The sequence below is a fragment of the Rhinatrema bivittatum genome, chromosome 2 (assembly GCF_901001135.1).
Source record: "Rhinatrema bivittatum chromosome 2, aRhiBiv1.1, whole genome shotgun sequence".
Classification (NCBI taxonomy): Eukaryota; Metazoa; Chordata; class Amphibia; order Gymnophiona; family Rhinatrematidae; genus Rhinatrema; species Rhinatrema bivittatum.
In genome coordinates, this window is record NC_042616.1 from 215,750,854 (window position 1) to 215,778,760 (window position 27,907).

General features: G+C 45.3%; 1 protein-coding gene across 5 annotated transcripts; it reads left to right on the forward strand.

Annotated features, from left to right (window-relative positions):
- The first annotated feature begins 378 nt into the window (after positions 1-378).
- Positions 379-27,695, forward strand: CBX3 (chromobox 3). 5 transcript variants are annotated; one of them, XM_029589152.1, is made up of 6 exons: positions 379-490; positions 1,122-1,225; positions 3,257-3,399; positions 17,506-17,671; positions 18,135-18,229; positions 26,937-27,695. In XM_029589152.1, the coding sequence occupies exons 3-6, from the start codon at positions 3,263-3,265 to the stop codon at positions 27,061-27,063; spliced, it is 525 nt and encodes a 174-aa protein (XP_029445012.1). In that variant the 5' UTR covers positions 379-490; positions 1,122-1,225; positions 3,257-3,262; the 3' UTR covers positions 27,064-27,695. The 5 variants fall into 5 exon arrangements, with proteins under 5 accessions (XP_029445012.1, XP_029445011.1, XP_029445013.1 ...); XM_029589151.1 differs by having other exon boundaries at positions 424-578; XM_029589153.1 differs by lacking the exon at positions 1,122-1,225 and having other exon boundaries at positions 437-578.
- Positions 27,696-27,907: the final 212 nt, after the last annotated feature.

Consider the following 27,907-nt stretch of genomic DNA (forward strand, 5'->3'; position numbering starts at 1 on the left):
CCACCTATTTTTATAGTCTCTGTTGGATAAATTTAAATACAGCTACCATATGTTCTCTAGGAATTAAACATATTTTTTTAGCTTAAAGCAAGTTACATTCAGGTACTGTAGATATTTCCCTATAGAAAACGCATTTTACACTTTATTTCAAATATGGATTACAATGTTTTTGCAATCATTTGTTTCTGCGAGGAGCTGCCCTGATTATTTACTATGAAAAAAATGGATTCCTCAAATGCCCTGTAAATCTTGGACAATAGGTCCGACTACATAGAACACCGAACGTTAGATGACGTCACAATAGGGGATAAAATTTGAAAAGAAAACTGTCAGTGGAAATCGTTGGCTGCGGGAATAAGCTGAACTCGTCTATTGTGACTGTGCACCGTTGCCTCCGCCTTCCACATCTCTTCTCTTCCCCCCTCCTCCCCCCCTTGTGGCGCGCGCCCTGATAAGTGATGACTTTTGGCGCGAGCTTAGTAGGAAGCCAGTAAGTAGGCGCTGTAGAGGCTGAGCGCGCGCGGTTAGTGATTCCTGTTAGTCGTTCGCGACAAAGAGCACCGCGTGCAGCGCCGGGGGTGAGTGAGTTCGATTATGCAACTAACGAATAAACTGGGTTTATTCTTCCATACGCACATGTTATGGGGGGACTCAAACGTGCGGCCCAGAGCTTGTTCCGGCTGGATGTATACGCAGGGAAAATGGAAGGACTGGCTTGTACTGAGGCCTTCGCGGTAAATGCAGAGCTGCTGGATGGCAAAACTGCCCGCTCTGCGCATTATAGGCTTAAAATGCTTGAAAAACGGCAAAGAGCAAAAAACAAACAAACAAAAAAAAAAAAACCAGCAGAGGGAGGAGGTGGGAGGTAGATTTACCTTATTCCTTAACGCCCGCTCTCCCCCTTCCCCCAGCCCCACCTTTTGCTTTTTTCATAGAGCATGCATAAACTTTATTGCGATTTCTAGAGTGCATGCAGCCAGTATCTAATATATATATATATATATATAACCACTCGATGGTGCGTGTGCAGAGGAAGCGAGAGCCGCGTGCACTGATATCGTGTGTACAGAAGAGGAGGAAGAAAAGTGTGCAGCAATAATGTGCTCTGACTTGTATTGCAGCCCGTTTTCGCACTGTCGCGCAGGCAGGGATAAGCCGGTTAGCGGATAGAGGCAGGCTGGGGCCCAACGAGGCAGAAGGCGTCGGCGAGACGCAGACCAAATTGGCAAGTTTTGATCTATATCTATATATTTTACAGTCTAGTTTTTTTTTTTCTGCGTGGGGGAGGAATGTACGGTGCAACTTCTGCTGTTGTCCATGTGGGCCGGAGGTCAGCGCGTTTGGCTTCCCGGAGCACATGACGCTCGCCGACCCCGGACATTATTGCTGGCGCGTCTGGCCCAGAGGGAGGTAAAGCAGGAAGACGGTGCTCGCATTTCGCTTTCTCTCTGCCTACCGAGGGCCAGGCTCCCTTTAAAAAAAAAAAAAAAACTTAAAAAAAAACAAACCATTTAAATCTTAAGGTTAATAACTTGGTACATTGCGTGCACATCTGCTGAGTTTGGTGGGTAAGTAATGGAATGCCGTGACCTGAGAGGCCGCTCGTGTGTGGCCCTCCCATCTGTAATCTTGATTTTTATTTTATTTTGTAAGGTTTGCTGTGCCTCCGAACGAATCCTGTGAGCAGACCTTTTATTTTTAATATTAGTCCGCTCCCCTGCTTGGATCACTGGAGTGCGGTGTTTGGTTTCTCTCTCTCTCTTTTTTTTTTTTTTTTGCATGGTAAGTAGAGATTAAGATGGCGCTGGAGACTTGGCGAATAGTACGTTTCCGAGGTTAAGGAAGGAGAGCAGCCAGGCCAGCGCGAGGAGACTGGCTTCAAGAGGTTTGCAAGGATTCTAGGTTGTAAGTCCTAGGAAGAAATCCTATATTTCATAAACTCTTATTTAATTGTTCTGACGCATTAAGGTGCAGGGACTGAAATCGCTTCGAGATACCAATTTATATAATTGCTGTGAATGGAGGCGTGGCTACATCTTCAGTACTGCAAGCTCTGTACGTTTTAATAAACGCATAGTCTCTAAGAGGAATGTAACCCCTTATGTTAAATCTGAAAATTTGTTTGTTTGTAGTTTAATTGTGAAAACTAGCCTGTCTTTCCTCTTAATGGCTACACCATTTATCCGGCTAATTCACATTTCTATCACTAAAAATAGTGCACTCAATGGATCCTTTTTCTTTATTTTCTGTCCCCCCCCCCCCCCAAATGTAGGATGATCTTTAGGGAAATAAACTAGTTCAAGTCAGTTGAAATTCGAGTAGCTTAGAGCACGTTGTGATGCCATAAAACGTTTAAAGCTACTCTGCTTGTCGTTATCTGACTCCAGTTTTTGCTTAGGCCTTTTTCCCTATAAAAACTTGTGTATTTTCGAAATATAGCAATTTGCCAAGCAAGTCCTGTCGTCCCCCCCGTCCCCCCCCCCCAAAAAAGGAAAAAAATTAGAAGATGAGCTCAGAGGATTTAAGAAGCTGCATGTGAAATGCTCAAGTTAGGAAACCAGTTGACTTCATTTTTTGTGGTCTATTTAATGATATATTTATATCTGGGCTGGAAAAATATTTTGAAAAGCAAGATGCTAGCCAATTTTAAAAGCGGTGAACACTTTTTTTTTTTTTAAAGAAATGCTTTTATCTCTCAACTTCTTCCCTTCATTCGAGGCCTGCGTTAGGTAACTACAGTCCTTAAGTGCTAACAACAGGTAATGACTTTCAGAATATCCACAATAAATATGCATGAGATATAGCTGCATGCTTTGCTTTCACTGTGTACAAATATCTCATGCATGTGATTTGTGGATATCCTGAAACCTAGACCTGTTGGTGGCACTCAGTCTGGAGTTGCCTACCCCTCAAAATCTAGCTTTTAGCTGTTATTTTTTCCTTTCCCCTCCTAGCTTTTTCCCTCGGCCTCTCCTTAAAACTTTTTAACTTGGAAGTGTGGCAGGACATATAAGGCTTTGGTATTTTCCTCCTCTCCTGGTGCAGGTGGGCTGGGGGGGAGGGTTGCATGTGTAAGAAACACATGGAACAGGTACCAATAATATTTTGCTTGTAACACATTCACATAAATGTCATAACCATGTGCAACTTTGTCCTTAACATTTAATGGTGCTTAGTTTCCTTTTAAACTGCCTCATTAGCTTTTCATTTTCTGATGGCAAAAAAAGTGTAATTTAAATATGTGCTTTTTTCATAGAACAAAATGGGAAAGAAACAGAATGGCAAGGGTAAAAAAGTGGAAGAGGCTGAACCAGAAGAATTTGTTGTGGAGAAAGTCCTGGATAGACGTGTTGTAAATGGAAAAGTTGAATACTACTTGAAGTGGAAGGGTTTTACAGAGTAAGAGAAGCTAATTCATAATGCATTGGTATAATGTAATACAGGATTTGTGAGTGCAACTAAAAAATACTGCACAGAAAACAGGGAAAGGGATATTTCCTAGTGTGTAGCAGATGGACTCGGGACCAATGGGTATAGTGTACTCCTGATAGCAGTTGGAGACTGATCAGATTTCAATCTGAAGTCAGCCCTAGTACATATACCCCTGCAGGAAGTGCAGCTATTCAGTATTTTCCGTCTCCAAAGCAGTTAGGGACTACCTGCACGCTCTCACAGTGTTAGAGTAAATTTAACGGAGAAAACCTGAAACAAGAAGAATTCTTACCTCTACAGACGAGCCCCGCTCTCCTGCGGTGACACCCTTGGGTCCCTCCCCCACTTGAGAATTCCCGAGGTGATTTCCGCGATCCCTCTGAGGTAAGCCTCGGTCCAGCAGCTGACCTTCGGGGACCTAGCTCCCGATTTCGGGTGCGGCTGAGAGGCAGCGGGTGCAACCTCGAGCGCGGCGGTGAAGGTATTTGCCCTCTCCCCCTGGAGCTGGAGACCGCCCAGAACGAAACCGGGAAGCGACGAGACAAGGGAAGGTAGAAATCTTCTTTAAAGACCCGGTCTCTGAAGCTCGAGGAGTCGCACAGGTCGCTGGCCGGGACTAGTGCCTCCAGGTTGATCCGCCCTAGCAGGGCTAGACCCCGGTTAGATCCAAGGGTCCTCCCACGTGGAGACCCTCCGAGGTGGTGGCCATATTGTCCGCATGGCCACGTCGCCATTTTGGCCCTGTTCGCCACCCTGTCTGCCGTCTCGATCCGTGCGCACAACGTCGCACGCTCAAGTACTGTACGCACAAGTTACGCGCGTGACATGAGATTACCTACAAGTCCTCGGTTTTATGGCAGCCATACTGGAGGTAGTGCCATGGGCTCGAGCTCATATGAGACCCTTACAGCGCTCACTTCTATCGCAATGGAATCCACTGTCCCAGAACTACGCCATACATCTACAGCTCCCGGGCAGAGTTCAGACCCAGCTACGATGGTGGGTCGTGGGTGGAAGTGAATCTCCAGGAGATCTCGGCTGTCCACATCGCGGGGAAAGACAACATCACGACGGATTACCTCAGCAGAGAAAGTCTAGACCCAGGAGAATGGAAGCTGTCGACCGCAGCTTTCCAACTGATAGTGAACCGTTGGAGAACACCAACCATGGACCTTCTGACAAACCGGTCTAATGCCCAAGTGCCCAGTTACTTCAGCTGCAGGTGGGAACTTCAGTCCCAGGGAATCGATACCCTGGTACAGACCTGGCCAGAGGCTCTGTTATACGCCTTCCCGTCGTGGCCCCTATTAGGCACAATCATTCACAAGATAGAACTGCACAGGGGACGAGTGCTTCTTGTGGCCCCGGACTGGCCAAGAAGACCGTGGTATGCAGACACGTGAAGACTACTGACAGAGACCTGCTCCAGCAAGGGCCGATCCTCCACGAGGATCTAACTAGATTCACTCTTGCGGTCTGGCCATTGAGAGGGCTCGCCTGAGAGAGCGGATACTTGGGGGCTGTAATAGACACCCTTCTCCGAGCACGCAAGTTCTCCACATCTCTAACATACATGAGGATTTGGAGAGTATTCGAAGCCTGGTGCGAGGACCACGACATCATACCACGCTCAGTCAAAATTCCTGCGGTCTTGGAATTCCTACAGAAGGGATTGTCCCTCAACTCCATTAAGGTACAGGTGGCTGCATTGTCATGCTACGGAACTGAGAGCGACAGCATAGCCTCTCACCTGGACGTTTCACGCTTCCTGAAAGGAGTCGAGCATATCCGACTACCCCTAAAGTGGCCAGTACCTCTTTGGAGCCTCAACCTGGTCCTTGATTTCTTAGCAGGAGCCTCTTTCAGACCTCTCCGCGGCCTGTCTCTCTGATTATTAACATTGAAGACAGCCTTCCTGCTGGCAGTTTGTTCAGCCCGTTGTATATCCAAGCTACAAGCACTATCCTGCCGTGACCCGTTTCTCAGGCTCACCCCGGGATCCATCCAGCTACGTACGGTCCCCTCGTTCCTCCCCAAAGTAGTGTCTCACTTCCATCTCGCTACCATCGCCAGATGAGCATAAGAATTCAGAAGATACTTGAAGTCTACGCCACCTCAACATCAGCAGACTCCTATCCAGATACCTGGAAATGTCAGAACCAGTACGAACGGACCACCTATTCGTCCTTCACAGCAGGAGGAGGCAAGGGGAAGTGGCCTCGCGAGCAACCATAGTCTGCTGGATCAAAGAAGTCATCAAGGCGGCCTACGTAGAAGCAGGCAAGCCATCGCCTCTACAAGTCAAGGCCCATTCTACTAGAGCCCAGGCAGTAGCTCTTATACATCTCATTGGTCCTGAATCCATCTGCTACACGCTAGGAAATGGAGAAATTACTTACCTGATAACTTCGTTTTCCTTAGTGTAGACAGATGGTCTCAGCATCCCACCCACGGCTGCTGTTACTTATGGAATTCTCGGGGGACATCCCTGGGAGCGAGTGATTCAAGGGTAAGCCATGCTTTCCTTCATGTAGGACACCCATCCTACTGGGTGTCAATGTTTCCCGATTGAGGGCACTGGCGGTCTCCAGCTATAGCCTATTCAAGTTAGTCAGTCACACACATATCCACAATGCTTTTTGAGGAGAATACTGAAGAGCTGCACTTCCTGCAGGGTTATATGTACTAGGGCTGACGTCAGATTGAAATCTGATCAGTCTCCAACTGCTATCAGAAGTACACTATACCCATTGGTCCTGAGTCCATCTGTCTACACTAAAGAAAACAAAATTATCAGGTAAGTAATTTCTCCAATTCCTAAAACAGGTTAGCATAGTCCAACCAATAAATACTCAGAATCTGAATGTGATGGACTTTAGGGGAGATGGGTGTTCTGTTACCTAATGACTTGAATTTCTTAGATACAACAGGTATGAAGTAAACTGGTGAAAGTTTTTTAGTTATCATTTGGATAGTATTGTTGTACATGTGTCCATCATACACTAATCTTATTCGTTGACAATAAAAGCATAGCTTAGATCAGCATATAGTATCCTACCAAATCTGGCCTGAATTCTAAAACGGCATAGACAATAGTTTAAATGTTCTGTGATCATTCAACCTGGAAAATTAGAAGTATAGAGAAGGCTGAGAGCAGTTTATTCAAAACAATTTACACTATTAAACATACATACTGTCTTTCAGTTAAGCGCTCTGGTTCTATATTAAGTGGATCAATGCATTTGGGAGAGTAGTATGGCTTTATTTTGCATCTGTGAGCCTTAAACTGAAGTCTGACCTGTTCAGGGCCCTTTTGCTCTTCCAACTTCATAGTGAAGAAGGCAGAGGAGGAAGATGTTGGTAAAAAGCACCACTCTTCTTCCTGAAATTCATGAATAGGAGAGGCTCATTTGCCCCAGAGTTTGCATGCTGCATGGTAAGCTTTGTTGACCTAACAATATGTTGGTGGGTTTGTTTATTTTGTGTGTTGTGGTTTTTTTTGTTGTGTTTTTTTTTTTTTTTAATGGAGTTGATGATAGTAGCAATTGGTTAAAACTTACTTTGAAAAGCACAGTGGAGTATCAGTGCCCACTCAGTCAAGATATTAATAATCTGACAAGTCTGTTTTAGATTAAATATTGAATAACTTCTGTTCTAAAAAAAAAAAGTACCAGTGACTTGTATATGTGGCTGTAGACAATATGGATATTACACATTTTTCTTACTGGTTATGAATAGGTAGTTGTATTCTAACTCATAGCATGTAAACACAAATTTATTTATTTATTTTTTTTAGAAACTTTTATATACCGGTATTAGTGGGGACATCATACCGGTTCACATATTAACAAAAGGCTTGGAAAATACATATCAACAGGGAAGGAGAACTAGGCGAGGGGTTAACCAAAGGCAGTATGGAGGAATAGATTAAAAAACAAGAAATCATAACAAGAAAATAACAATTTACAAAGTAATTTAACATTGTATAGGAACAGATTTAAAGTAAGTTTGTGAGATCTGTTCATTTTATGTTGGCTTTCCAGTTCTTGGTCAGAAGCTTCTGTAAGTACTACTATAATTGAAATGATCAAACTGTAATGCATTAGCCCAGTACTAGGAATGAATGTTTGAGGATATATGCATGCAGGGAAACTATTGTTTCCCTGTTCCTGTCATGCAACTTGGAGGGTACATGGCTGTCTCCTGGATTATGGGTAGTTGTTTTTCTCTAATAAATTAACCTTACTGGAGTTGCACATGACCAAGCTATGTGCTGTATCAAGAAATTTCCTTAGCTGACAGTATTTGAAAAAAAACTGGCTGCCAAGGAATTGGGCAGTGACCATCTGTCATCAGTATATTCATCCTGTTCACTTTCTTCTGAGCTGCTGAAAGCTGCTTCTCACTTTCAATGTTAAATGCATTTTCACATTTGAAATCGTGGATATCAATAAACTACTGCTTCCTTGTCTGGACTAGTATGGAAGGATAAGTGGGTTTTGCCTTCCTGTCAGCAGGTGGAGATGGAGAACTAAACTTTTTTTTTCTGTGACATCACTCAACAATACATAAGCTGATGTAGCAGTAAACCTTTGTCTTGGGCAGAATCAGACATATCTGTACTGGTGCAGCATTGGAAGTACTCCAGGTTGCCCACCCTTTGGAGGTTCCGTTAGAGTCCAAGGGGTGAAAAGGGTTTTGTATAGTGTGGGTTCTTTCCCTGGTGCCCCCCCCAAGACCATGAGGGGCTCCTGCCCCTTTTGGAGGGGGGAGAAAATTGATTTCTTCCTTACCACCTGCCTTCACCCAGTCTGTCTTGGGCTAGGGAGAGCAAGTCTGTTAGAAGAAGAAATTCTCTCTGATATACTTATTGGTGTTGTGGGTTTTTTTTTTTTTTAAACCATGAGAACATAAGAATATGCCATACTGGGTCAGACCAAGGGTCCATCAAGCCCAGCATCCTGTTTCCAACAGTGGCCAATCCAGGCCATAAGAACCTGGCAAGTACCCAAAAATGGCCTTAGAGAATTGCAATAAATTTAAAGTAGGTTACAGTAGAGTTAGATCAACAATTTTGATTGAGGATCTATATATTTAAAGTCATTTCACAGTTGTATTCTTTAGTTGTTGTTGTTGCTGTAGAAATATGAATGCTTCTATGATTACAAAGTTGATAATGAGGAGTGTCTTTTTTTTTTTTAAGAGAGAAGACTTACACTCATCACAAGTGCTGAAATCTCGTAGGATTTCTGATCAGCATATTGGTGGGTTCCATTTTTGAAGGCTGTAGGAAACCTCCAAGGTCCGTCTTTATCTTCCAGCCATACAAGTCCAGATGCATGAATTTATGCCTCAGTCAGCAGATGGAGACAGGCTAACAGGCTTGCTGACCTCAGTGTGCCAATATTACCCCTCTAGCAGGCAAGCATCCTTTTGCTGTGAGCTGAGGCCTGGTTGGTTGAAGAAGAGAGAAATTTAGATGGGCCTGAGGTTAAAGTATTTTGTATTTCCCTCCCTTGGTTGAGCACAGCCAGTGGACTGGGGGCTTCTATGGTAGTTATTAGAACAGGATTCTTTCTGACTATGATCGCTGGAATTACTCCTCTTTCCATCTTTTTTTTTTTTTTCCTGCCTCATCAATGATCCTCTTGTTATCTAAAAATAAAGGGGCTTCCATCATTCTTTTCCTCTCTTCTGAAGTCTTGTGGTGTGCCAGGTTCCTACTCGTTAAAACTGTTTAAAAAGAAAGTGGAAAAGGGTGAGCTTGTAGCTATTGGGACAAATGGAGACATGATTGTGAAATGGGAAGACCCTGATATTAGTCTGAAGGTGAGCAAAGGAATGAGAGCTTTTGTATTCTGGCTGAGGATGAAAAATGCGTGTTATGGGCCCTTAGGTCTATTCAAAGGGCTGCAAACCTTTGTCCAGGCGCAACCAGCCCCGGATGTCCACTTGCCTCAAACTCCGCCAGAAGCACAAGTCCTTCCCAGCACCTCCCTAGGCTCCCGAGACATGCCTCTCCTAACCAAGAGCATCCCGGATGGGGATCCAGACACCTCAGATGAGGAAACAGACTCCCTGGAAGAAGGGGAAATCCTCCCCCCACACCCCAGGGATAGAGCCATACCGCACCATGCTCCGATTCTTCCACAAAGATGAATTACCAGCCCTCGTGACCCAAACTATGAAGACACTGGGTCTCCCAGGCACGGACCCTACATTGGAACCGAAAAAGAATCCCATGTTGGTGTACCTTCGTAAAGCATCATGCTATTTTCCTATGTTGGAGCCCATCAAGGAACTGATTGACCTGGAATGGAATGCTCCAGAGGCCAGTTTTAAAGTGGGATGGGCACTAGAAGCCCTATACCCACTGGAACCCATGGCCAGGGAACATCTACGCTTCCCTAAAATGGACGCTATGATCTGTGCTGTCTCAAAACGCACGACTATTCCTGTGGAGGGAGGAGCGGCACTGAAGGACACCCAAGACAGAAGTCTGGAAGCCATCCTTAAGCAGTCCTTTGTTTCAGCAAAAACGCTACAAATTGCCTCTTGCTGCGCCTTGGTGGCACGTTCTTGTTTGATCCTCTCCAGAAACGCTACCACGTCCAGAGAAGCGATGGAACATGCGGTCTCATTTCTCACCAATGCTACCGCAGACCTCGTACGCACATCATCCAGGGGTGTCGCCGCCTCCGCAGTGGAGGCCCTATGACAATTATGGCTCCGAATTTGGTCAGCTGACGTGACTAACCTCACAAAAATGCCTTTTAAAGGATCCCTCCTGTTTGGGAGCGAACTGGAGAAGTTAGCCAACAAATGGGGCGAATCCCCAGTACCCCGATTCCCTGAAGACGGGAACAAAAGAACATATCAGTGCTCTTCTCCCAGAAGAACCAAGGGGAGAGGATTGCAGCGTTTTAAACCTTACTGGAACACACAGTCCCAAGCACCTCGAACTTCAGGAAGGTTTCAGTCCTTTCGGTACAAGCACATTGAGAGGAGCAAGGTCAGGGGTAGCTTCCGGTTGTGCCCCACAATGAGAAGACACAGGGGGGCAGACTTACCCTCTTCTACTAAAGATGGGTCGAAGTAACATCTGACAAGTGGTCCTAACTATCATTCGAGAGGGGGGTACTCCCTGGAATTCCAAAACATCCCCCCCAGACAAATTTATGAGATCACTGTGCCATTCCAACTCCAAGTGACTGGCAGTGGAAACCACACTAGCAAGACTACTCAGCCTGAAGGCAATAGCTCTGGTACCTATGGCTCAACAAAATACTGGCCACTATTCCATCTATTTTATCTTTCCCAAGAAAGAAGGAACATTCCGGCCCATCCTGGACCTCAAGACCGTCAACAGTTACCTGAAGGTACCACACTTCGCATGGAAACCCTATGCTCTGTTATAATGGCGGTACAACCGGGAGAATTCTTAACCTCCCTGGACCTATCTGACGCCTGCCTTCACATCCCGGTCCATCAGGACAACCAGCGCTTCCTGCATTTTGCAATACTGGGCAATCATTACCAATTTCGAGCGCTACCCTTCGGACTAGCTATTGCTCCCAGAACCTTCACCAAAATTATGGTGGTAGTAGCGGCAGCACTGAGGAAAGAAGGAGTTCTGGTACATCCGTACTTGGATGGTTGGCTGATCAGAGCAAAGTCTCTGGAGGAGAGTCGCCATGCGACCACCAGAGTCAAGAACCTGCTACAAGAGCTCGGGTGGGTCGTGAACACAGCCAAGAGCTGCCTACAGACCTCCCAGTCACTAGAATACCTGGGAGTCCGGTTCGATACCAAGCTGGACAAGGTCTACCTTCCCCCTCCAAGGAGAAGGAAACTGATGGGTCAGTTGCAAAACCTGTTGAACTCTGCTCGCCCTAAGGTACGGGACTACCTTCAAGTCCTCGGCCTCATGACATTAACTCTGGAAGTTGTTCCATGGGCAAGGGCCCATATATGACCACTACAATGCTCCCTATTGTCACAATGGAATCCAGTGTCCCAGAACTACTCAATTCGCCTCCAGCTACCGACAGAGGTTCGGTATAATCTTCAGTGGTGGCTACAGGAAGAACACCTAAGCAGAGGTGTAAACCTATCCGCACCAAAGTGGATCCTGCTCACCACGGACGTGAACTAATAGCCCAAGGACAATGGAACAAAGAAGAGGCGGAATGGAACATAAACTGACTGGAAGCTCAAGCAGTCAGATTAGCCTACTTGTGATTCAGCCACAGACTCAGAGGCGAGCCTATCAGTCATGTCTGACAATGCCACAACCATGGCCTACATCAACTGCTGGGGAGGAACCAAGAGCCAGCAGTTGTCTCTGGAAATAGACCCTCTCATGGAATGGGCAGAAACAAACCTGCAAGGGATTTCGGCCTCCCACATCGCAGGAAAAGGCAACATCTCAGCAGATTATCTCAGCAGAGAGAGCCTAGACCTGGAGGAATGGTCGCTGGCAGATATAACCTTCTAGGTGATAGTGAATCGATGGGGTCCCCCAGCCATGGACCTCCTTGCAACTCGTTGCAATGCCCAAGTCCCCAGATTCTTCAATTCATTGAGAACCACAGTCTCAATGAATCGACGCTCTCATCCAGAACTGGCCAGAGGAAGACCACCTGTACGCCTTCCCACCCTGGTCGCTACTGGGCAGGGTCATTCACTAGCACCACAGGGGACTAGTCCTACTAGTCACCCCGGATTGGCCAAAAAGACCATGGTATGCGGACACGTGAAGACTATTGGCAGGGAATCCTCTGCATCTACCGCCATGCAGGGACCGATCTCTAACGAAGACCCGGCTCGATTCTCTCTTCCGGTATGGCCCTTGAGAGGACTAACCTAAAGAAGTACAGCTACTCAAAAGCCGTGATTGACACCCTTTCCGAGCACGCAAGTTCTCCACATCTCTTACATATGGGTCTGGAGAGTATTTGAAGCCTGGTGTGAAGACCGCGCCCTCCTTCAGAGGACAGCCAAGATTCCCACGATCCTAGAATTCCTACAGAATGGCATGCAGAAGGGGTTGTCTCAACTCCCTCAATGTTGAAGTCTCAGCACTGGCTTGTTTCAGGTCCGAAGTGGACGACATCAGACTGTCAACTCATCCTGATGTGTCTCGCTTCCTGAAAGGAGTCAAACAACTCCGACCACCACTAAAGTGGCCGGTGCCTGTGTGGAACCTCAACCTAGCATTAGACTTCCTAGCAGGGGAGTCCTTCAGACCAACAAGCGGTCTCTCCCTATGCCTCTTGACCTTAGACAGCATTCTTGATCGCAATATGCTCAGCTCGGTGCATCTCCGAACCTCAAGCATTATCCTGTTGAGAACCGTTTCTCAGGTTCACCCCAGGCACCATACAGCTGTGTACAGTACCATCCTTCCTTCCAAAAGTGGTTTCCCAGTTCTTTATGAACCAGACCATATCCTTACCATCTCCAGATGAACACAGGGATTCAGAAGACTCACGCCTCCTTCTCCACCTGAATGTCGGCAGAATCCTAGTCCAATACCTCAAGAGATCGTAATCCTTGCGCAAAACTGATCACCTGTTCGTCCTTCACAGCAGGAAGAAACAAGGGGAAGCGGCATCATGGGCGACCATAGCCCACTGGATCAAAGTCTTCATTAATGCTGCCTACATAGAAGCAGGAAAACCACTACCTCTACAGGTCAAGGTGCATTCTACAAGGGCCCAGGCAGTCTCCTGGGCTGAAACCAGGCTGCTTTCGCCAGCTGAGATCTGTCGAGCAGCGACATGGTCCTCCCTACACACCTTCTCCAGGTTCTACCGCCTGGATGTCCAGACCAGGGAGGATACAGCCTTTGCAAGGGCAGCACTAAGTGAGCCATGGGCCGCCTCCCACCCGGTAGGGGAATAGTTTTTGTACATCCCATTGGTCCTGTAGACAGATGGACTCAGCATCCCACCCATGGCTGCTCCAGAAATAGAGAACCTTGGATACACTGAGAAACTCCAGAGCACAGCTGTCTTTTATACCTCCAGAACCCACTGGTCTGATGTGATTGACCCACCACAGATTTAAAAAAAAAAAAAAAAAAAAAGGCAAACCCCCCCCCCCCCCCCCATCTCCTGTTCTCGAGAGTGGGTCAGCACACCTTCATTGAGGGGGCACCTCTGCTCAAACCAGACTCCATCTGGACTGCCTGGGACAAAAGTTGAGCCCACTGAGAAGCTGCTCCTCCATAGGATCAAAAACATTTGAAACTCCTAGCACGACCTCTTGTGCCCAATGAGCGCAGCACCTGCTTTTTATCCTCTGGTAACAGAGTAATCTGGAACTCACCCCCCTTGTTGGCCATTTTTTCCAACTCACTCCCAAAAAAGAGTGATCCTTTAATGGAGAAATGACTTACCTGATAATTTCGGTTTCCTTAGCATAGACAGATGGGACTCAGGACCAATGGGTATTGTGCTCTCCTGATAGCAGATGGGAGATGGAGTCAGATTTCAACTTTGACAGCCTACATATACCTGTGCAGCATGCTTAGCTCTTCAGTATTCTCTTCGAAAAGCCAGCGTAGATATAGGTTGCTTAATACTTGATTAACTTTGAACTAGTTCAACTGATTATGGGGGGTGTGTGTGTGTGTATGTATATATATATATATATATATATATATATATATATATATATAATAAAAAATCTTTTTGGCACTGGAGACCGCCGGTGCACTGAAACAAATGCCAACACCTGTAACTGTCGGTTAAGGAATATCTGTTCGTTTTGACACAAAGCAGGGCAGGGTGTTCCTGCTGGAGATCTGCATTCAGAAACTGATGGTGCAGGTGAGACTATTGACAGAAACAATACGCCAGATGGTATGGTCTTATCGATAGGTGCTCGGGTTGGTGGTTCCATGGGCAAGGGTGTGTTCTCTTCAGCGCACACTGCTTGTGCATTGGAATCCACGGTCTCGGGATTACTCGATACAGCTTCACTTAACAGTGGAGATCGGCATTGCAGTGGTGGTTGCAAGCAGATCATCTAAGGAAGGGCATTCCCTTATGAACACTGGGCTGGCAAGTACTCACAATGATGTGAGCTCCCAGGGTTGGGGGGGAAGGGCCCACTGGCAGGAGTTGACAGCACAGGTGCACTGGAGTACAGAGACATCTCTGTGAAACATCAGTCGGCTGGAAACCTGTGCCGTTCAGTTAGCATGCTTGCGATTCATTGACCGCTTGCGGGGTTGCTTGGTCCAAATGATGCCTGACGACGATAGCTTTCATCAATTGCCAGGGAGGAACCAAGAAGCCAGCAAGTGTTGAAGGAAATAGCCCAGCTCATGGAATGGGTAGAAGTACATCTTTAAATCTCAGCCTCACACACACTACGGTAAAAGACAGTGTATGAGCCAATTTTCTCAGCAGTCTGGATTCAGGAGAATGGGAATTGTCAAACAAAAAGCATTCTTGCTCATAGTGGGCCGCTGAGATCTCCCGTTTCTAGACTTGCTGGCGACATCACACAGTGCAAAGATTCTACGCTTCTTCAGTCGCAGGAGAGATCTCAAGTCCTTGGGCATCTATGCCCTCATGCTGGAAGACAAACATCTTTCTATATGCCTTTTCCCTATGGCCAATATTGGGCAGAATGATTCAGAGGATCGAGACACACATGGGGTTGGTGCTTTTGGTGGCACCAGATTTGGCCCAGGAGGCCATGGTATGCAGATCTGCGGAGGCTCCTAATGGACTCTCCTCTCCAATTACAAGTCCACGAGGATTTGTTACAGAAGGGACATAGTCTTCACAAGAAATGGCCCTTGAGAGGGCTCGGTTACTGAAGCATGGATATGCCACTGCTGCGATTCCACCTCGTTTCGAGTGCGAATGTTCTCCACTTCCTTAGCCTTTATTGAGGTTTGTGTGTTTGATGCTAGGTGTGAGGAAAAAGGATGAATCGTCATTTGGTTAAGATCGTGCATATTTTGGATTTTCTGCAAAGTGGGTTAAGGGCTTGACCCTTAATTTCTTGAAGGTACAGGTGGCAGCTTTTGTCTGTTTCCAAGATCAAGTGAATGGTGAACCTTTATTGGCCCATCCAGATGTGGCCTATTTCTTGAAAGGGGTGCAGTATCTTTGTCGTCCCCCCCCCCACCCTTGCGGTTGCCAGTGCTTTTGTGGAGTCTTAATCTGGTTCTGGCAGGTCCTACCTTTTTTGACCACTGTGTAGCCTCTCCTTGAGGATAGTGTTCTGTGCATAGAGTTTCCGAACTGCAGGCTCTGTCTTGCCGGGAACCATTCCTGCAAGTGACTCCAGGGGTGATCCAGCTGTGAACTGGTTTGTTTTTTTTTTTGCCAAAGGTCATCTCAGATTTTCATTTGAATCAATCTGTTTCCCTGTCCACACTGGACAGGGAAAGAGATGTGGATGAATATAACCTGTAACGGACCTTGGATATCAGGCAGTATCTCATGAGGTATTTGGTTTCTAAACCTCTCAGAAAAACAGACCAGCTGTTTATATTCCATGGTGGAGGTAAACAGGGTGAGCCTGCAGTTATTAAGGCTAAGCAACTGTTGTTAATTAGGTTAGGGCTCATTCTACTAGGTCTCAGGCAGTGTCATGGCTGGAGATTGTCTCCTGTCGTTTTTGCTGAGCTGCGACGTGGTGGTCCTTGCACACCTTTTTCCAGACGTTACCGCCTGGATGTGCAGGCCTGAGAGGACTTAGCCTTCACACGTACAGTATTGATCGGTCCACGGGCAGCCTCCCTCCCTGTTCAGTAGTAGCTTTGGTACATCCCACTGGTCGTAGAGTCACCTGTCTGAATGCTAAGAGAGGAGAAATTACTACATAGATAATTTGCTTTTCTTTAATGAAGACAGGTTAATCCACCTTCCCTCCCTTGGCTGCCGGATGGTGGTGCTATTGCCCTCCTGAGTGACTGTTTCCGGAGACTACTGGTAAGGGTCAGATCAAGTCCTAGATTAGTGATAGTACCCTTGTCTGAGCTCATTGTTTTGTTTATTTTTTCTGTTAACTGAGTGCTTGAATGGTTGTCAATAGTTATGATCAGGTAGTGTTTAGTTGTCCACAGTTGGCTTTTGCAGAGAATACTAGTGGGCTAATGTCAGTGTAGGTGTATATATCAGCTTTGCTCAGTCTCCATCTGCTGGTAGAGGTGCAAAACCCACTGGCTGTGGATTAATCTGTCTTCATTAAAGGAAATTCAGGTAAGTAGTAATTTCTCCTTTACAATTAACTCCTTCCCATAAATACCAGGTTGTTGGAGATTATAATACTAGGATCTGCAAGACAATTTACACCTTGGGAGCCCTCAGAAGTGTGACTTCCTGTCCATGGAGAACAGCCATGGACAGGAAGAGAAGAAGCAGATTAATTTTCTGAAAGAAGTTTATGCTGTCTGGATGTTAGTGGTGTGTTAAATAGTATTGAGGGAGGTCCAAAGTTTTTGGAAAACCAAGCAGTGGTTTATTTAGACTTTTTTGTTTTTTTTTAAACTGTATAGTTAGCTTCTTAGACATCCATTGCTAAAGGAATTAAAATTGTATTTTGAAGCTTACATCAAAAAATTGCAGCTTTGTGAAAAGGTCGAGACACTGGTACTGTTTGTTTGCTGAGACTTGTAAGGCTACCACCTGAAAATCGATACTTTCTTAGCGTCCAGTCAGATGAATCCAGAACAAATGGGTTATGCACCTCTACATGGAGATGCGTGTCAGTACATTTACCCCTTCTGTCTTTCGGAAACCTAGTACCTATGCACCCTAACTCTGTCAAATAGGAGTCACCATTGTTCAATGATTAACTCTTTCTCTACCACCCATAATCCTCCCTCAGCCTTAGCCAAGCTTAAGAAAAAAAAAAACACTAAGTCAGGCAGTGAACTCAGGTTGTCAGCCATTGGGTTAGCCCAGACTCTTCTGAATCTGACATTGTCTGCCAGTCCAGCACTTCATGCTGTACCTTTATGATCTAGGCTGGTAAGAGTATTCATCTTAGAATGATTGGCACAGGCTTTTACATTTGTTTTGTGGGTTCTTTTTCTGTTTTTAGTGCAGACAACACATGGGAACCAGAAGAGAACTTGGATTGTCCAGAATTAATTGAAGCTTTCCTTAATTCCCAAAAAGCTGGCAAAGAAAAAATAGACAGTAACAAAAGAAAATCTTTATCTGACAGTGAGTCAGATGATAGTAAATCAAAGAAGAAAAGAGAATCTGTAAGTTTTTTTTTTAATATTCTTATGTTCTGATGCTTGGCATGATCTGTAGTTGCCATAACTAGTTTTAGATATGGCACATGTGAGAGTAATTAGGCTCCTTCCTTGTGTAACAATTCTATGTAATAAAGAATAGGTTTAATACTATTTGACAAACTACAAGATGGCGGTACACACACTTTGTAGCAAGCAAAGCTATTAATTTGGGAATTGTATGCAGAATTTTAAAATTGAACCCAAAGCATTCTGCTATACGTAATTGAAATGGACTAATTACTTTAAATGCATTGTACCTTGCAAGTAGACCATTATGTTTTTAGTTTGAGTATAGTTAACTGGATTCTTTATGGAATAAATTTTACCACCATTAAAACACTTGTAATTGTTGCAAATTTGTACAATTACTACTTTTTTGTAGCTGGTTGGTTGTTCCCTATCTTTAGTGTCCATTCTCAAATTATAGGTTGACAAACCAAGAGGATTTGCTCGAGGCCTTGATCCTGAACGAATAATTGGCGCTACAGATAGCAGCGGTGAATTAATGTTTCTTATGAAATGGTATGTAGATAAGGTGTTCAGTACAGAGTTCAAACTTTGGTATGTTAATTGGATTAAGTCCATTCATATTTGCACGATGACTATTTTGATATCTGATATCCTGCAATTTTGCGTCCTAGTGAGACATCTAGGAAAAAAAAAATTCAAATGAAGTGATGGTGGCACAGATTTGGAGGCAAGCTAACACAACCAAACTTGCTTAGCTTTCTAAATCTGTTCATGGTAAGGGGGAGATGGGTATTATATCACCAACTTCAATAGGTGGCTCGAAACCTGGTACAATGCGAGTTTTAGATATATTGGGGCTATATATAAAACACAAAGCTGTATTGTAGAGATGGTCTATATCTTATCTGAGAGAGAGGATCCTGCTAGTTGAGAGATTCAGATGTTAAAATAGAGGGTGGGAGCATTAGATAGAAACATTGATCTGGGTTTTTACCTTGACTAGCAACAAAGATTGTGGAGAGAATCGTCACTAGGCTACCCTTGAGCAACAAGCTAGACCAGGAGAGCAGGTATTATAAGCTGGGGCGCTATGAGCAGAAATGCTAGGGAATAAAATTCCAGACTTCCTAGTGTGTAGCTGGATTGACCAATGAGTTATGTGCTCCCCTGCTAGCAGATGGAGACAGTCAATTTTCAAAGCTGATGTCACCCTAGATATACCCCTGTAGTGACCTCAGCCATTCAGTATTTCTCTGTCTTCTAGCAGATGTGGATTGTGCCTTCCCTGTCAGGAACTCAGTACTCTTTAGAAGAAGAAATTTTACATTTTTAAACTGGAGAAAGATTGAGCCGAGAATTCCTGAGGTGATTTCCGAGAACCCTCAGACGTGTGCCTTAGTCCAGTAGCCGGTTCCCGGTGTGAACTTTTGCTCAGCTGAAAGGCAGTAGGTGCAGGAAACAGAGTGCGGCGGACTACCTATACCCTCTCCCCCTGTAGCCAGACACACTTCTCAGCCGGTAAGCGCTGAGCCCAGGTAAGTAAAGAACTCTGATTCAGAGACGTAGAAGCATGTCGGTAAGTCTTTCCTCTGGTCTCCTTGCTCAATGCGCCGTACTGACTATGTTCTCGATCCCATTAGGACAAGGGAAGGGGATTTCTGAGCGGGTTGAGCGGCCCCCCCAATGGGCTAGGCCCCGCTTCAGACTCTATGGACAGTCCACGTGGCAGGCTGCGGCGGTGCAATCTTGTGAGTGGTTTGGTGTGGTGGCCTTTTCCCCCATTGACTATCGGTACGCGAAGTGCAGGTTGGCCCTTTTGTGAGCTAACGCGCACATAAGTGCACACACCTGTACGTACATACATATGCTCTCAACCAGACACTTATATGCCTCGGGGTAGATTTGTGTGTGCTCGGGTACTTACTGGCTGAACACACAAGCTACAGTTAACTATGGCTCAGGCAACAAAGAAGCACAAGCGACACTCCCTTTCTGCTGCCTGCCATATTAGGGCTGCACAGTCCGACCTTGAATCCTTCCTGTGCCAGCATTGAGGAAGCCCAGGGAGGGCTGGACTCTCAGAACTTCTCCAAGCCCGGCCCCTCCCAGTGTGAGGACGGGTCAGCCACGACCTTATCTGGTAGCACCTCTGATCTGAGCAATCCCGGGGCTGTGTCCTCCCTGGGAGAGAGCAGTTCAGTGGCCCCTACCCTAGTTCCTCCTGGATTACATATGGACCAGACAACCTTTCCTTGAGTGGAATTCTTTCAGGGCATTCGTGTGCAATCAGCTGCTGCCCCTGGTTGGTCTGAGCCCCAGCTGGGAAGGCCTTGTCCTCCCAGCCCTATCAGCATGCCTCTGGACATGCTTTGCCTCACCAGGGGTATCTCTGATAGGAACCCAGACATCACAGACGACAATGGGGATGCAGACTCATTGCAGGATGGGGAAATTCCTCCAAGCCTGGAGCCATACCGGGCTATGGTATTGTTTTTCCACAGAGATGAATTTCTGACCCTGGTCTCCCAGACCCTGAAGACTGGGAGTTCTGGCACAGAGCCTACGTCGGAACCAAAGAGGAATCCCATCCTGATGTGTCTACGGAAAGCCTCTTGCTATTTCCTGATGCTGGAAGCCATCCAGGAGTTGATTTAAAACTGGCTTCTGGGGCATCCCACTCCAGGTCAAAGGAGGTCAGGCTTTAGAGGCCTTGTACCCTCTGGACCCAGCAGCCAAAAAACGCCTGCATTTCCTAAAAGTGGACACCCTGGTTTGTGTAGTCTCAAAGTGAACAACTATCCCAGTAGAGGGAGGAGTGACATGAATCCATCCTTAAGCAAACCTGTGATGGTGACAGCAATGACACTGCAGATCACTTCCTGTTGTGTCCTGGTGGCTCTTTCGTGTCTCGGTCTCTCTCGCTAGAGAGAGGCAGATAGCTCAGGGGTGCATCCCAGAGGGGCGATGGAGCCCGCTGCAGCCTTCGTAGCAGATGCAAGTTCTGACCTAGTGCGTACCTAAGCCAGAGTAGTAGCCTCAGTAGTGGTGACCAGAAGACAGCTATGGCTGTGAAATTGGTCAGCAGACACAAACTCTAAGGCAAACCTTACAAAGATGCCCTTCAAGGAATCCCTTCTATTCGGAAGCGAATTGGAAAAGCTATAAGTGAGGTGATTCTCCAGTGTCTCAGCTACCAGAAGATAAGATAAAGAGGTTACAGCATCTCTCGTCCATGAGGGGTTGTGCCAGGGACTCCCAGCGCTTCCGGCCCTACAGAAACTAGTAATTTCATACATCTCTCTGCCCTCGGGAAGGTCTCGGTTCTTACAGAGCCAAAAACAAAAAAGGAACTGGTTCGGGCTCAGGTTCGACTCTAACTTCCCAATGAAGTTTGGCCGACCCATCCACGGAATGAAGAGAGAGGGGGCCAACTATCCCTCTTCTATCAGAGGTAGGTCAAGATCATGTCTGACAGATGGGTACTGGATATCATACGAGAAGGATATGGTCTAGAATTTCGCAGTATTCCTCGGGACATTTTCATGATAGCACCTTGCCGCTCCCAGCACAAAAAATCTGGCAGTGGATTTCATATTAATAAGGCTCCTCAGTTTGAGGGCTATAACCTGGACCTATGTCCCAGGAAAATATGGGTGGTTATTTCATCGTACCCAAGAAGGAGGGTTCATTTTGCCCCATCCTGAATCTCCAGCATCAGTTGTCATCTGCGGGTAATTCACTTCCATATGGAAACTCTTCGCCCCATCATAATAGCTGTACAACGGGGAGAGTTCTTAAAATCCCTGGACCTATTGGAGGCCTACCTTCATATCCTAATCAATCAAGTCCACCAGCGTTTCCTATGCTTTGCAGTACTGGGCCGCCATTATCAGTTCCGGGCGTAGCCCTTTGGCCTGGCAACCGCCTCCAGACTATTCTCCAAAATTATAGTGATCATAGCGGCGGCACTGAAGAAAGAAGGGATCCTGGTGCACCCTTACTTAGACGACTGGCTGATCTGGACAAAGTCGTTGGAAGAGATCCTCCAGTTGACCAGCAGGGTCAGGTCCCTGCTTCAGGAACTCTGTTGGGTCGTGAAATGGACAAGAGCAGTCTCAAGACCTCCCAGTCTTTAGAGTACCTGGGAGTCCAGTTCGACACCAAGCAGGACTATGTCTTCCTCCCTTCCTTGATAAGGAAACTGATGTGCCAAGTGCGTCGGTTGGTAAGCACCATGCGCCCCAGGGTGTGGAGCTATCTCCAGGTCCTTGGCCTGGTGGCATGAACCCCGGAGGTAGTATCGTCGGCGGGGACACACATGCGGCTGCTACCACGTTGGAACCTACTACTCTATTCGCCTCTTCCTACCAATGGAAGTATGTTCTCAGCTCCAGTGGTGGCTACAGGAAGTGCATCTAAGCAAGGGTGTAAGCCTATCCCCACCGAACTGGCTAGTCCTCATAACGGACATGAACCTCCAAGGGTGGGGAGCCCACTGTCAGGAATCAAAAGCCCAGGGGTGATTCGACCAAGGAAGAGGCACGCTAGAGCATAAACCACCTGGAAGCCCGTGCTGTCAAATTAGCATGTCTGCAACAACTGTAATCTACATCAACGCCAGGGAGAAACCAAGTGTCTCTGGAGATAGACCCCCTTATGGAATGGGTGAGTTAAATCTACAAGGGATCTCTGAGCAGACTTTTTTTCTCAGCAGGGAAAGTCTGGATCCAGGGGGATGGGGGTTGTAGACCAGAGCCTTCCAGCTCTTAGTAGTTCGCTGGGGCCTCCTATCCATCGACCTATTGGCCATATCTCACAATGCAAGGATCCCCTGATTCTTCAGTCTCAGAAGGGATCGACTCCCTTGTCCAGACCTAGTCAGAGGACTTACTATAAGCCTTCCCTCCGTGGCCTCTGCTGGGCAAGGTCATTCGCAAGATCGAATGCCACAGAGGATTAGTCCTTCTGGTGGCCCTGGATTGGAGAGCGCCTACGCCTCCCCCCGCACAGGGACCTTCTCAAACAAGTTCCGATCTTTCACTCTGTCTTGTCTTACGGTCTGACCCTTGAGGGCTCGCCTGATGAAGCGTGGATATGTGGCAGCTGTAATTGCCACCTTGTTCCGTGCGCAGAAGTTCTCGATATCCTTGGCGTACATGCAGATCTGGAGAATATTTGAGGCCTGGTGCGAGGAATGCGGGGTGCCCCCTCAGCCGACCAAGATCCCCTTGATTCTAGAATTCTTACAGGACAGCCTGAACGAAGGATTGTCTCTCAACTCCTTGAAGGTCCAGGTGGCAGTCTCTCTCCTGCTTCAGAGGTGAGGTGAACAGAGCCCACCTGTCGACACATCTGGACTTAGCCCGTTTCCTAAAAGGAGTTAAATACCTCCAACCACCCTTAAAGCGGCCAGTCCCCCTATGGAACCTCAATCTAGTATTGGACTTCTTAGCAGGGCCTTCCTTTCGGCTGCTGTGCACTCTTTCTCTACACCTATTAATGCTGAAGTCTGTATTCTTGGTGGCAGTAAGCTTGACTCATCGCATCTCTGAACTACAGGTACTGTCATGTCAGGAGCCTTTCCTCCAGTTGACTCCAGGAACATTGCAGCTTTGCACTGTTCCTTCCTTCCTTCCTTCCTTCAGAACATAAGAAAATGCCATACTGGGTCAGACCCAAGGGTCCATCAAGCCCAGCATCCTGTTTCCAACAGTGGCCAATCCAGGCCATAAGAACCTGGCAAGTGCCCCAAAACTAAGTCTATTCCATGTTACCATTGCTAATGGCAGTGGCTATTCTCTAAGTGAACTTAATAGCAGGTAATGGACTTCCTTTCCAATCCTTTTTTAAACACAGCTACACTAACTGCACTAACCACATCCTCTGGCAACAAATTCCAGAGTTTAATTGTGCGTTGAGTAAAAAAGAACTTTCTTCGATTAGTTTTAAATGTGCCCCATGCTAACTTCATGGAGTGCCCCCTAGTCTTTCTACTATCTGAAAGAGTAAATAACCGATTCACATCTACCCGTTCTAGACCTCTCATGATTTTAAACACCTCTATCATATCCCCCCTCAGTCGTCTCTTCTCCAAGCTGAAAAGTCTTAACCTCTTTAGTCTTTCCTCATAGGGGAGTTGTTCCATTCCCCTTATCATTTTGGTAGTCCTTCTCTGTACCTTCTCCATCGCAATTATATCTTTTTTGAGATGCGGCGACCAGAATTGTACACAGTATTCAAGGTGCGGTCTAACAATGGAGCGATACAGAGGCATTATGACACTTTCCGTTTTATTCACAATTCCCTTTCTAATAATTCCCAACATTCTGTTTGCTTTTTTGACTGCCGCAGCACACTGCACCGACGATTTCAGTGTGTTATCCACTATGACACCTAGATCTTTCTTGGGTTGTAGCACCTAATATGGAACCCAACATTGTGTAATTGCAGATTTGTAAACAGTTATGATGGCTCTATCGAATAACAGTATATAAAACCCTACAAATAAATAATTATAGCATGGGTTATCTTTCCCTATATGCATCACCTTGCACTTATCCACATTAAATTTCATCTGCCATTTGGATGCCCAATTTTCCAGTCTCACACGGTCTTCCTGCAATTTATCACAATCTGCTTGTGATTTAACTACTCTGAACAATTTTGTGTCATCTGCAAATTTGATTATCTCACTCGTCGTATTTCTTTCCAGATCATTTATAAATATATTGAAAAGTAAGGGTCCCAATACAGATCCCTGAGGCACTCCACTGTCCACTCCCTTCCACTGAGAAAATTGTCCATTTAATCCTACTCTCTGTTTCCTGTCTTTTAGCCAGTTTGCAATCCATGAAAGGACATCGCCACCTATCCCATGACTTTTTACTTTTCCTCGCAGCCTCTCATGAGGAACTTTGTCAAACGCCTTCTGAAAATCCAAGTATACTATATTTACTGGTTCACCTTTATCCACATGTTTAACTCCTTCAATAAAGTGAAGCAGATTTGTGAGGCAAGACTTACCAAAGGAAGTCTTTCACCTGAACCAGTCCATTTCCTTACCATTCCTAGATAGACACAAGGACTCAGACTACAGCCTCCTATGCCACTTAGTTCAGTAGGCTGTTAGTACAGTATCTAGAACGTACAGAACTGGTGCGCAAGACCGACCGCTTGTTTGTTCTTCATGGTGGAAGGAAACAAGGGCGAAGCAGCTTTGCAAGCTGCTATAGCTCGCTGGATCAAGGAAGTGGTCATGGGAGCTTATGTAGAGGCAGGGAAGCCTTTTTCCCCTTCAGGTTAAAGCTCATTCCACTAGGGCCTGGGCAGAAGCTAAGCTACTGTCTTCCATCAACATCAGCCGAGCAGTGACGTGGTCTTCCTTGCACATCTCCAGGTTCAATCAATCCAAGCCTTTGCGAGGGCGGTGCTAACCGAACCACAGGGAGTAGCTTTTGTACATCCCATTGGTCATCTGGCTACACGCTAGGAAATGGAGAAATTACTTACCTGATAATTTCATTTTCCTTAGTGTAGACAAATGGACTCAGCATCCCTAACACGGCTGCTCATGAAAAGTGTCAAGGAATCGCACATGAATCTTGATCCCAAAGAGGTTACGGATAAGCAATCGCCCTATCCCTAGATCTGAGCATCTATAATATTGCTGGGATTCAGCACTTTTTTATGTTTGGTTGAGTGCAGTTACGGTCACCAGTTTTAATAAAGTTCTTAATCAAGTTATTAAATTGTATTCAAGTTTTTCAATATGTCCACAATACTAAATGGCTGAGGTCACTGCAGGGGTATATCTAGGGTGACGTCAACTTTGAAACCTGACTCAGTCTCCATCTGCTAGCAGGGGAGCACATAAACCATTGGTCCTGAATCCATCTGTCTAACCTAAGGAAAACAAAATTATCAGGTAAATAGTTTCTCCAATCTAAAAGGTAGAAATGGAGGGGAGTGGGTTACACTCTAATTTGTTAGATGTGGATTGTAATGTTGGTTAAATTCCCTGCAAGGGGTTTTCTTTAAATGGTAACTGAACCCACAAGGGAGGAGGTGACTGGACTTGGTACTTTTTTAATATCCAGATTGGTGCCTATGTAAGCACTTAATCACAGTTTGGTTTGATATGATAACCAAGGCAGATGAGTTGCACAATCATGAATTTCAAACACAGTAACTGACCTATTGTCCAATTTGCTTGGGTCCCTGGGGTAAGTTTGATAACTGGAAAAGTCAGCTGTCCGCAGATATGATAGCTACTGGAGTCAGGAAAACAAATAAGGTAAAGTATAGGATAGAACAGATGACAAATGCTAAATGGCACAATGCTAGTATGTAGGCAGCCTCAAGTTTGCTATTAACTAGATGTTTGCCCTTTTATAAAAGAGTATTTCCTGATATTTGGAAATTAACACCCTCCATAATTTCATGTTTGGGAATGTGAAAGGTCATTTTTATAGATGTGAACTTGCAGGAAAAATATGCAATGTAAACCGAATGGGTTATTTTGTTAAACTGAGTAATTTTCAGGTGGGTAAAGATTTCATAGTGATATTGGCACGATTATATTTGTAATGACACCTGATGTATGAGACTAAGTCAAATGGGAACAGTTTTACTGATGGGTATATAAATTAGGTGGTGGGGGCAGGGTCCTCCATAATTTGAATCCATTTCAAGCTACCAGAAGCCATGCTAATCTGTTCTAAAACCTATTGTTTGCATGGCTGCTTAGTAATTTGTGTGGTTAGCGCTGAAATTCTTGGAAGAGAGGAAGGGAAAAATATTGTAAAAATGAAATGGCCTGCCTGTGCTATACAGATGGTAAACAGGCTTGATAAAGGAATCTAATCCAGGGGTGGCCATCTTCAGTCATTGAGAGCCATAAATAGATGTGGTTATCAGGAAATCCATTATGAATATACTTCAGATACATTTGCATACACTGCCTCTATTGTATGCAAATGTATCATGCATAGTCATGGATATCTTGAAAGTATCCTTCTTAGTCAAAGGACTCAACTCCCTATGAGGGAAAAATGAGCCAAATTGTGTCTAGATTGGGTAATTTAACACTGTGTGCAGGCACCCATCCAAACAAAAAAAAAAACATTCTAGACAAACTGGAATCCTTAATGTAGAGATTTACCTGGGATAGAAATACATAAGTAATTTCCTAGGTTAAGCTGCAATAAATATGAAGTTGGTGTCTGAGTTTTAACCTTGAACTATATTTTGTTTGTAACAGGAAAGATTCAGATGAGGCAGACTTGGTGCCAGCAAAAGAAGCCAATGTGAGATGTCCCCAGATTGTGATTGCATTTTATGAAGAGCGGTTAACTTGGCATTCATGTCCAGAAGATGAAGCACAATAAATCTTCAGTGCTTTTATATATAGATATCTGTGTAAAAAAATTCTCAGCAGTTGTGAGAATTTAGTATTTTGGAGCAAGTTCTGGGTTTGTGTTAATTTTTTTGTTTGTTTTTTTTGTTGGTTTTTTTTTTTTTTTGGGTGGGGGGAGGGGGGTGGCAGGAAAGAGTAGTATGCTTTTGCCATAGATGGCTTGCAGGTAAATTTGTGCAAGTGGAGTCAAAGGCTTTCCACAATTTGTTTCATTTATATCAAGCTTTTGGTATATGAAGTTACTGCTTCATTGATAAGGTTTTTATAAAGTCATGGCATTCATAGCAACTACTGAATTCTCTTAAATCTGCAGCTGCTTTGTAGTCTTTTCTTACTGATGTGCATGACATCTGTTTCTTTTAAATCCTTCCCCCCACCCCCCCCCCCACCCCCACATGGACATAATCCGTAGGATCAGAATATAACTCTACAGGAATAAACTGGAAATGCTAACTTTATAGTAAATTTTCCCAGACCTGTATATTGTTTACTTCATTGTAAATACTGGTGAGCAGTGTTCAGTAAAAGTTTTTTATTCTTCCTTGTATGGATGCTTTTTTTCTAGAGTCATTCACAATAAACTTTCATGTTATTTAAAGCAAAGAAGGTTCTGTGCATGTGCTTTTGAGTCTAGGTTATTTTTACACTTAATTTTTAAAACTGTCCTGATTAGAGAGCCTTCATGTATTTTATAACTTTTGGCTGAGTTTTAGGGGTACATTAATGAGAAATCTGCATACCTTTTGTCATCCTGCCGTACCTGTCCAGAATAATTCGGTTTATCTCCCTCGCCACCCCACCCCTAGCAAATGAAG